Here is a 12007-nt window from a genome sequence, read left to right on the forward strand (position 1 = left end):
AATGACGTGATTGATAGAAACCAAACAGCAGCTATTAAAATGTCAGATGCAGACTTGATGCCCTTAAAAGTTTGGCTTCTGGAGTTTAATATACTGTGAGCAAATAGACTTGAATTTCTCTTTTATTCCAAACATACAGCGTGCAACAGAAACATTTGTCTTTATACAGTTGGAAAACAATCTTACTCAAACTAATAAACAAATGAGGAAGAGGTGAGCCTACCTAGTTGTGGAACAGTCAGCTAATGAGATTGAGATGAATTAAGCATCCCAATATCTAATGCAAAATGTGGAAATATGGATGATTTATGTTCTTTGATTATGTTCTAATATAATGTTTGATATGACAGGTTGTTCCAATAAATCATTTCAGCAATAAATATTTTAAAAAGACAATTGAACTTATTTATCTATTAATTCATAAACATTGGGTACATTCTACATGCACAGCATAAAAACAGAGAATACAATAAATGTGACAGTGTTTTCAAATATTTTGTTTCTGAGGCATTTTGATAAGCAAATATCATACTAGAAGGGTTCTTCTGAGAATTATTACATCCTATCCTAACCTGTGAATATGGAACTTGATTTTTTTCCCATGATGACTTGATGGAAACCACTCACCAACCAAAAACAACAAAAAGGAGAGCTCATTTACAACAATGCAGTCATTTATTTATTGAGTATGTGCACATTATGGTATTATTACTATACTGATTATACTTATCATGTGACTTCTAATTAGAAAATATATCAAAAAGCAAAACAGCAGATAGACAAAATTAAAGAGACAGAAGATAGAGATTAACAGATAAGGCAAATTATACATTGAGAATCCAAATCCAATACCTTGAAACATTTGGGAAATGAGGGGGACAAATGGAAGCCAGATCAAATTTGTGTAAAATTATTCAGTATGTTTCTTTTGCTTCATGTCTGAAAAGTCTCTCCCCTTCAATAGGGATGACAAACTTCAAATGCCACACAAATGTTAACAGAATATACTAGATTCACACTGGAACAGGGGTAAAGAAGAAATTATTTTCTATAAAAGGGCTCCTAATGTAGTACTGCTTGAAAATGGTACATTTTTGTTGTAGATTATTTTAAACATAATGCTACACTAATATTTTGAAGATCTGAACTGTTATTTCCATTTGTTTTTACACTGTGACCAAATGATTAGGTTTTAGTTTTAGACTCTAAACAGAACCTGATTTAATAGGAAATAAACATGGTACTATAGTGGTCCTATGGTACCCCTATGGGCGATGGGTTCCAAGGACCCCCTAGGATACTGAAGTCCGTGATGTTCAAGTCCCTTATAGAAAATGGTGTAGTATTTGCATATAACCTATGCACATCCTACCATATACTTTAAATCATCTCTAGATTACCTATAATAGCTAATACAATGTAAATGCTTTGTATATAGTTGTTATACTATATTGCTTAATGACAAAAAAAAGTTTGTACATTTTCGGTAAAGGCGCAACCATCCATTTTTTTCCCCAAATATTTTTGACCCACAGTTGGTTGAATCACAGATGCGAAGCCTATGGACATGGAGGGCCAACTGTAGAAGCATAAGCAGAGGCTACTTTTTAGGTTGCTACTTCAGCAGGCAACATTCAGTCCATGTAAGTCCAGAGAAAGATTATAAATCTAAACTTATCACTAAAAATTTTAAAATGGGAACTAAATCCAAAGAGTTTTTAGTCATGCATTATGATTTTAATCTATGATATGCCAAGTACAGCATTCCAAAATATACATCTAGAAAGACTAAAAGTAAATGCTCTATAGTGAAGTAATAATTAAAAAATGCTACTAATATAGAAAATTTATAATCAGAAAAATAAATATTCAGGGAGCTCACCAGAAGAATAAAGTGCTCTGCCAGTTATTAAAGGATTACTGCTGGTGAATTAAATATGGCATTCCCTACTGGAAATACAGAGATTCTTCTGGATTATGTTCAATATTTATTTCACAGGATTAACTGTTTTAGGAACAGATATAAAGCTTCGCCACGGAAGAGCTGGACAAAGCACAAAGACAACATGATATCTTAGGAAGCAATACTACCCTTTCAGGCATAAAATTTGTAGAAATGCAACATTACGCTTCATGAATAATATGTAGAAAGAAGGTCTAATGAAAATGACATCCTTAATGTAAGATAACTTTATAAGAAATGTGGGTCAAATAAAATTCTTTGAAGAAAACATCCAAATGCCATTCACTTACCAAATACTATCTTGGCATATAACCTATGAAGGCAAAACTAAACAAACAAACATAAAAAGCTCACACCAAACAAAACCATCAACTTATTTTGTATTCTATAACGTAAAAGACTGTAAAGATGTGACACTGTACATTATATGACAATGCACATTAGCCAGCAAGTCTTTTATAGGTGGTTTCAGCAGCAACGATAAATAATGCAGAATTCAGTTCCAGCACTTTATTTCAAAAGAAATTTCCTGCCTCCCTCCAAGATGCAGGGTGAGGAGGTAGCTTGGGGTTGCTATTGGAGAAGTATTCAGTTTGCTACTTTGTGTCACCCCTTGCCATTCTTTTATCCCCAGTTAATTATTATCTGCATATAATATAAATCTGCTAGACCATAAATTAACAGCTTTCAGGACAGATGCCTTGAAAGTTCTTAGGGAGGTTAAACAAATATTGTAGCCTAAAACCTCCTCTATAACAAACATGCACACAATGGAAGTGATGTCGTAAGTGAGTGATGGGGCAGGAAGGACCTAGGGCTCTGTCTCAACTATAAAAGCACCTTGCCTCAACCAAATTTAAATTATAACTTAGGGGGTTCATGGACTTTCATCCATTCTGGAAACAAAAAGAAAACAAAGAGAAAATCCAAATCAAATACCAGAATCTGTTTTCTCACTGGGCAAATAGCAACAGGATCCACAGTTTTACCACAATTGTTTCCCTGTCTCCATGTGGTATCTACATAATTCTTTTCCCAAAGGAGAAAATAAAATAACAGGCCAATCTGAGTAATTAAACACCCCTCCCAACACTACCAAACCTCTGTGAATAAGAGCTTTCAAACTTTGTGATCATATTTGAAATTGGTTCACTTATTATTGAGAGAAAACCACAAAAAGTCTCAATTTCATCACATCCTCAAGCCAATCTTTTAAATTTTAAATGTAGAAGAAGAAACAAAACGAAACAAAAAGATTATTCTGCAAAGAGCTCTCAACTCTTCATCAGCCAGTGGCATAATTCAGAAACTGATTCAACTAATTTATTATTTGAGAAAAGGGGATTGAAAAAATTGGGGGGTACAATCTTCTGATTCACAATTCCCAGCCCCATTCCTTTCTACTTATTCTCTCTCTCTCCCTCTCTTTTTTTTTTTTTTTTTTTTAAGAGACGAGTCTTGCTCTGTCACCAGGCTGGAGTGCAGTGGTGCGATCTCAGCTCACTGCAACTTCTGTTGCCCAGGTTCAAGCGATTTTCCTGCCTCAGCCTCCCAAGTATGTGGGACTACAGGCACGCCCCACCATGCCCAGCTCATTTTTGTATTTTTAGTAGAGATGGGGTTTCACCACGTTGGCCATGATGATCTTGATCTCTTGACCTCATGATCCGCCCGCCTTGGCCTCCCAAAGTGCTGGGATCACAGGCGTGAGCCACCGCACCCAGCCCTCTATTTATTCTCTCTAAAGAGACAGAAAACTATTAGAGGCCAAGATTATTTAATTAAATCTTTATCTTAGCACAGGGAAGGGAAAAAATAGAATCTGCCCAATATAGGTGATGAAGCATACACAATGAATAGAAACAATCACATTTTAGTAAAAGGCAAAAATTTGAGACTTATAAGCTATATGATAGCTTATTTTTGAGTGGGGAAGAAATGAGAAAAGAATATAACATCTCTTACTGGCATGACACATTTTCATAAAAAATCTCATTGCCCTTTCCTACTAGAATGATCCATTGTAAGGCAAAAACAATATACAAGCAATTTTTTTTTTTTTTTTTTTTTTTTAATGAGATGGAGTCTCACTCTGTCACCCAGGCTGGAGTGCAGTGGTACGATCTTGGCTCACTGCAACCTCTGCCTCCTGGGTTCAAGTGATTCTCGTGCCTCAGCCTCCTGAGTAGCTGGGATTACAGGCACGTGCCACCGCATCTGGCTAATTTTTGTATTTTTAGTAGAGATGGGGTTTCACCATGTTAGCCAGGCTGGTCTCAAACTCCTGACTCTCAGGTGATCCACCCACCTCGGCCTCCCAAAGTGCTGGGATTACAGGTGTGAGCCACCGCACTCGGCCTACAAGCAAGTTTTAAAAAACTGACACCTATTACTGATAAAATTCTCTGTTTAAAATCCTATTTACTATTTTAAAGATAAGTATTAGTTTGTTTTTTTTTAAAATACAGTGATTCTCTTATTGATAAAATTTAAGGCATTTTCATTGCCTTTTGCAGATTTACTCATAACTACCTAACAAGGAAAGAAGGTATAATTATTTCAGATTGGATTATTTATTCTAAAATTAAATTCTTCACTAATTTATTCTAAGATGAATTTAATAGTCCATCAGGAAATTGGTTTTTATAAAAGTTATTTTATGGGCATAAAATACAGGAAAAAGTAATAATAAATGCCAAACTGTCTCTTTACTTTATGAAGCCAAATATTTCCTCAGACTTGGTTTTTAAAGCTGGAATTTATTCCTTCAGGGCCACTATTATTTTTCAAAACTCCATATAAATATTGAATCTAAAAATTAGTAATTTTAATTTTCCTTTTTCTCTTCAAATTTCTTCTCTTCTCTTGAACTGTTGACTTTCAAAAATTCACAGAATGAGCATGTTTCTTACACAGGGGCTTGTCCTTCTTGGAGAAAAAGGTCTGACCTTCTAAACTTTCACAACACACCTGAAAAAGAAACAGTATTTAAGAGGATATTATGCATTATTTAAGAGGATATTAAGAGGATTTTATCAAGTATGCTGGAGAAGGAGAAAGTGATTTTTTCTCCCACTGGATAATATGACAAAACACTTTAGTTGGTTAAGTTAGACTCCCTAATATTTCACGGTTACTATGACATTAGATATAATCTTTCAAAAGCAATGAAAAATAGCTTTTTCCTAGAATGTATTCTAATTTATAGAAAGCACTGATCATCACTTTTCTTTATCCAGAGGGAAGATTTATCCCTAACTTAAAAATCAATATAGAAAGAGGGCTCGTTAAATATATTTTATCTCCCCAAATTATAAACGTCTTAATTTTGCTTCGTGTTGTAGAGACTCATTTGCTTTACCAAATCCTCTCAAGCCCAATGTTAGCTTGCCCCCAGTTAACACAGGCACAGAATACCTGAGACCTTTTTTTAAGGGCTGCCTTGTGTTCAAGCTGAGATATCTTTTGTTTGTTTATTATAGCAAAAAACCAGGCCAATATCTGGCTGCTGAGGATTATACAGTCAGTCCACTATCTACATTTGTAGCTCCTTGTTCTTCCTATTGCCTTTGTTAATTAGAATGAACAGCTTTATTAGAACAGAAAAGGTAAATCTGCTAAAACTTTTGCTTTTTATAGACTTTATGAAGTCTAAGAGATGGATGAGGTAAACAACAAAAAGTTCACTGGTAGCCGGGCGCGGTGGCTCAAGCCTGTAATCCCAGCACTTTGGGAGGCCGAGGCGGGCGGATCACGAGGTCAGGAGATCAAGACCATCCTGGCTAACCCGGTGAAACCCCGTCTCTACTAAAAATACAAAAAACTAGCCGGGCGAGGTGGCGGCGCCTGTAGTCCCAGCTACTCGGGAGGCTGAGACAGGAGAATGGCGGGAACCCGGGAGGTGGAGCTTGCAGTGAGCTGAGATCCGGCCACTGCACTCCAGCCTGGGAGACAGAGCGAGACTCCGTCTCAAAAAAAAAAAAAAAAAAAGTTCACTGGTAAGGTTTGGGGAAATCATTAGGCATCGATTAACATTACTTTTGCCCCCTTTGTACAGTGGGTATTGAAAACTGTAGATATGTTAAATCTAATTTTAAAAAAATCAAACACCTGAACAGAGCACGTTTACTGGATATTTACTTCCTACATTTAGAAACTATATATTTTGATCTTTGAATCCATCCTAATCATTAAACATAAAACCAAACATATTAAAATATCAAATGAATAGGCAAATACTTTATTACATGTTTATTGGACCATAGTCTCAAAAAGAAAAGAATATCCAGGGGCAATTGTTAAGAAATGACTCAACATAGAGTTTATTCCCAGTGTTAATCCAAGAATCGATTTTTATAATTATTTATTTATATTTTAAGAAGTACTTAACATTTCCAAAAACTACAACAAACACTCTAGTAACAGAGGTTTTTTTTTTTTTTTTTTTAAAGTAAAGGAATCTTACTGTTTTAAGAAATACATAGCTTCTCCTTATAGACAAAAATATATTAAATTATATTTTCTCTAAGGGCTAAGGATCTCACTGTGTGCCAAATAATTTCAAAAATGCCAAAAAATTTAATAAACAACTTTTGAAATTTACAAAAAAGTAAAAATAATTTTTTTTAGGTTTGAAGGACTGAAAGACACAAGAGCTGATGTTTCCATTAAATACTAAAGCTAGAATTGGCCATACTTTACTCCTCTAATTAGGAAATAAGACATTACTTACTGAGCATACAAAGCAAGTGTCATGCCAGGTGTAGCCCAGAGCTTCCAGGAACATGTCACCAGCTTCTATGGGAAATTCACATCCATGGCATATAGTACCAAAGAGGGCATAATAATCTGTATTGAGGCAGGGCAGAGAGACATAAGTTAAATACGATGAAGTTTTAGAATGATCGTTCCTAGATGGCAGCAACAAAATCAGGATTAGATGAGATGCTGAAGACAAAGATATTAGGAATTTGAAAAATTTCAGGAGATGGTATAACATTTGGCTTGAAAGATATGTTTAGCATGTTTTAGGATTCCCTTGGTATAAATATTATTTATACAACCTAACATTCTTGATTATAATTTTCCATGTAATACTTCTCACTTCTCACCAACTACTTAATTGCCTAAATACATATAAAGAACTGTTCTGGCTGGGCGTGGTTGCTCACGCCTGTAATCCCCAACACTTTGGGAGGCTGAGGTGGGCAGACCACGAGGTCAAGAGATTGAGACCATCCTGGCTAACATGGTGAAACCCCATCTCTACAAAAAATACAAAAATTAGCTGGGCGCGGTGGCGCGTGCCTGTAGTCCCAGCTACTTGGGAGGCTGACGCATGAGAATCACTTAAACCCAGAAGGCGGAGGTTGCAGTGAGCCAAGATCGCGCTACTGCACTCCAGCCTCGTGACAAGAGTGAGACTCTGTCTCAAAGGAAAAAAAAAAAAAGAACTGTTCTGTGTCCAGTTAGCAGTAGACAAGACTGTTCTGAAGAAATACAAAGGACTTCTAATAACTAGCAACAATAAGACTAATGAACAGAGATCAAAAATAAAATCTGATATTGGCAAACTTCATAGCGTATCTGACTTGGTCAAGGAAGAAAAAAGAAATGTTACAGGAAACTATCATGAACAAATGCTATGACTGAGTTTCTAGCTAGACTGTATCACAATAATATTAGCCACAATTTATTTTGCTGTATTTTCCTTTCAATTTTATGACTTCATGTTGAAAACTCTTAGCCAGAAAAGACCATTTACTTGACATAGATTACAGTTACAAGAACACTAACAGGATTTCCTTCTAATGAAAGCAGTTTTGAAAAGATGTTTCTCTACTACTAAATTAGAATTTTTTTTTTTTTTTTTTCCATTGGAGAGACAGGGTCTTGCTCTGTCACCTAGGCTTGAGTGTAGTGGTATGATCATAGTTCACTGCAGCCTCCACCTCCTGGGCTCAAGCCATCCTCCTGCCACTCTCTCCCGACTAGCTGAGACTACATGTACAAGCTACCAAGTCCAACTAATTAAAAAAAAATTTTTTTTTGTAGAGATAGGGTCTTGGTAGGCTGCCCCTGGTGGTTTTGAACTCATGGCCTCAAGTGATCCTCCTGCCTCGCCTCCCAAAGAGCTGGGATTAAGGGCATTGAGTCACTGTGCCTGGCTCTAATTTTCTTTTCTTTTTTGTCTTTTTGAGACACAGTCTCACCCTCTCGCCCAGGCTGGAGTGTAGTGGCATGATCTCGGCTCACTGGAACGTCCACCTCTCGGGTTCAAGCGATTCTCCTGCCTCAGTCGGGATTACAGGTGCCCACCACCACACCTGGCTAATTTTTTTGAATTTTTAGTAGAGACAGGGTGTCACCATGTTGCCCAGGCTGGTTGCCCTAATTTTCTTTTATGCAGCTCCTCTCACTACTGTATTGTCTCATGGTTCAGCCTTTGGCCTCTGACATTGTCAATCCAACCTCAGCTGGAGAGGAAGGCAGGCTATAATTTGCAATTTGATTAACCTTACTTAGCAACTGTCAATGTTTAGTATTCCTTAGCACCATTTGCTCAGCATAGATCCATGCAGTCTACTGGGGGCCAGGCATTGTTCAAGGCACTGCAGGGGTACAGTGGTGAATAAGACAGTTGAGGTTGCTTTCCTCCTGGGGCTCATATTCTCATTGGAAAGAGGATGTCATGATTTATTGAATTTAAAAAATAAATAATAAATCATTTCAGAGTATGATAAGTACTATGAAGGAAAGAAAATAGTAATTTAATATAAAATAATTGGGGGTCACTACACTATTAAGGAAAATTAGAAAAGGCCTTTCTGAAGAGGTTAATAGTTGCAATGAAACGTGAATAAAGAGGAATCACCACAGAAAAGCTGACAAAGAACATTCAAGTTAGAAGAAACAGTAAGCACAAAAGCTCCAAAGAAGGAAGGGTCTCAGCATGTTCAAAAAAAAGGCCCTGGGGCTGGGTATGGGTAGAATCTGGTGACAGAAGGTAAGGTGGGAGGAGATGAGGATGGCAAAACAGGCCCTCTGAGTGTAACTGGCTGGGCGCAGTGGCTCACGCCTGTAATCCCAGCACTTCAGGAGGCCGAGGCAGGCGGATCACTTGAGGTCAGGAGTTCTACACTACCCTGGCCAACATGGTGAAACCCCGTCTCTACTAAAAATACAAAAATATTAGCCAGGTGTGGTGGCAGGTGCCTGTAATCCCAGCTACTCAGGAGATGAGGCAGAAGAATCACCTGAACTCGGGAGGTGAAGGTTGTAGTGAGCGGAGATCTGGCCACTGCACTCCAGCCTGGGTGACAGAGTGAGACTCCATCTCAAAAAAAAAAAAAAAAAGTGTAATTTTTTTCTAGTGGAAGCCACTAAATGGTTTAAGTTTGATCTAATTCACATTTCAAAAAATATTTCTATAGCTGCTCTGTGCCTGCTATTTGGAGGTTGGAAGAAAGGGGAGGGGCTATTCCATTTAAGTGCCAATTACAATGCCCAAAGGGTGAAAGCAAGTTAGGCTTAGTGACAGCTGAGATGGAGAGAAATAAATGAATATGATATACATTGGAGGTAGAGCTTCCAGGATTTACTATTTAGATTGGATAAGGAAAGAACAGGGGAAAAAGCAGAATCCAACACGGCCTACAGGTTTTTGGATAGTGGATGGTGAGGTTATTTATTGAGATGGAGGAGACTGGGTTAAGAAATCGTCTGGGGGTTAAAAGAAGAAAAAGAACAAAAATAGACCAAGTTCATTAGATGTGACATTTAAATAAATATTCAATAATGTTTTTCCTTTTCTATAATTATTTGGCTTTTAAAATATGACTTCAAATACATTAAATAAAGTATTAAGGCTAGACTGTTTTGTGTTTTGGCTAGACAGGGGCTACCTGCCAGTTAGTCAAAATGTCTTCCAAAGCTGCTAAAACAAACAAATCAAACTAAAAACCAAACAAAAAAACCCAACTCCTTCTTCAGAAAAATTAAGTGGAATTACAAAATGTGGAGTATTCTGGTTGAATCGAGGAAGGCAGCTTGTGGCCAACCTGTCCCAAAACAGCCCATGGGGTACTTCACTGGAATTTCTGGGGTTCCTGGGAGACAGTCTGGAATATATCCAGGTTGGTTCAAACTAAGGAACTGAAAGGAAGATGAAAATAAGAGAATACTGAGTGGGCAAAGAAGGGCTGAATGATTATGGTACAGCTTCAACTTAGAAGCTGACTGCTCCTTTAACTCCATTATTCTGGAATAACCCCTTCCTTCAGCACAGAGCTTTGAACTGTGAGGTAGAATAACAATAAAAGTAGTGAGAATGCAGTGGTAGTGAATAGAGCATGATAAAGGAAACATGTTCTACATTTTGAAATCTGTATGTGGTAGTAATATCTAAGTAAGGGCAATATTAATAAATAAATGTTATTAAAGTTCACTGACAGACTTTGGGAAGGAAAAGGAAACGTTCTGAGTTTGTGTGATAAGACAAATGTAGTAGATAGGTCCTTAGAGCCTAGTTTATTAAAAATCATTTTACCGAGGGAACAATCCAAGTCAGGATTACCTTCTCATTCAGTAAAAGTAAAAAAGGATCTCAAGTTTATTTTCAAGGCAGTTGCCTTAAAGGGCAAATCAATATCATATTCTAAAGTGGAACATTTCTGATGTTTACAAAATTCACTACTGGACTATAAGAAGTGGCCTTAAGGTACATGATTTAGTAGAATTTACATCCACAAATTATTGGGAATTCAAGCAAAATATTTTTCCTACTAAGTAATGCTTACATTCTCAATTCTAATAATAAAGTTAGGAATATCTGTTTTGACAAAGTCACATTAAAAAGTCTATATAGGGCTGGGCACAGTGGCTAATGCCTGTAATCCCGGCACTTTGGGAGGCTGAGGCTGGTAGATCACCTGACCAGAAGCTCGAGACCAGCCTGGCCCACATGATGGAGCCCTGTCTCTAATAAAAATACAAATTTAGCTGGGCATAGTGGCACATGGCTGTATTCCCAGCTACTTGGGAGGCTGAGGCAGGAGAATTGCTTGAACCTGGGAGGCAGAAGCTGCAGTGAGCCGAGATTATGCCATTGCACTCCAGCCTGGGCAACAAGGGTAAGACTCTGTCTCAAAAGAAAAAAAAAAATCTACATAGTTTTCTCTATATGTTTAGAGTAACACTAAATGCTCCCAAAACAATTAAGAAAATAACTTTGCCTAATATTTTCATGAGCTTTATAGTAATACAAGGGTTAATGCTTTACCTTTATTCAAAATTCAAGAAACAAATGGCTCCCTGATCTTACCAGTCTCACAATAGGGTTCACCATCCTCCAAGTGAAAAACATTGTTCCGAATGGGCTTTCCACAGGCTACACACACAAAACAGGAAACATGCCAAGTTTGTTTCAACGCATTGATGACTTCCTGTTACAGAAAGATAATTGGATGTAAAAAAAGAAGATGACAATAAATACATAAATGTTTACTCTAATATCTGTACCAGTAAATCCCTGTAAAGCTAATCCAAAGTAGGCACACGTACTTCATTTTTGTCTTGAGCTTTCCCTCAAAGTAACAGGAGATACTTAAGAACAGACTCACAAATCATCTAAACGGATGCATGTTTAGATGTGTGTTCTTTACAAATGCCAATCAGTAAATTTAAACAACGATCACTATGTTATTTATACATTATATGTACAGTGAATAAAGTAAGCATTTCATAAATGCTTCCTACAAAACTTTCTGCTTCTTCTCAAAGTGTGTCAGGAAACATTAACTTACAAAGGTTTTATGGTATTATCTGCAAAAGTTCTGGGGGAAGGAGGAAGCATTTAAAAATTAAAACAAACCTATACTTTGGTGCCTTCTAGAAGCAATAATATTATATATAATATAACAATAAAACATAATGGGGCCAGGCGCTGTGGCTCACACCTGTAATCCCAGCACTTTGGGAGGCCGAGGCGGGCGGATCACAAGGTCAGGAGATAGAGACCACCCTGGCTAACATGATGAAACCTTG

The 12007-nt window shown here is 37.1% G+C and overlaps 1 protein-coding gene across 6 annotated transcripts in view; it reads right to left on the bottom strand.

The window, feature by feature from the left end:
• Positions 1-656: 656 nt before the first annotated feature.
• PDLIM5 (PDZ and LIM domain 5) overlaps positions 657-12007 on the bottom strand; it is a 212876-nt gene continuing 201525 nt past the window's right edge. For 5 of the 6 annotated variants that reach the window (XM_025384628.1, XM_025384629.1, XM_025384626.1 and 2 more), the window contains 3 exons: positions 11286-11406; positions 6696-6811; positions 657-4933 (listed from right to left, as the gene is read on the bottom strand). In XM_025384628.1, the coding sequence (XP_025240413.1) occupies positions 4844-4933; positions 6696-6811; positions 11286-11406 (327 nt within the window). In that variant the 3' untranslated portion in view covers positions 657-4843. The remainder of the gene's footprint in view (positions 4934-6695; positions 6812-11285; positions 11407-12007) is intronic. The other variant, XM_025384627.1, reaches the window with a different exon arrangement.

This window comes from Theropithecus gelada, chromosome 5 (assembly GCF_003255815.1).
Source record: "Theropithecus gelada isolate Dixy chromosome 5, Tgel_1.0, whole genome shotgun sequence".
Classification (NCBI taxonomy): Eukaryota; Metazoa; Chordata; class Mammalia; order Primates; family Cercopithecidae; genus Theropithecus; species Theropithecus gelada.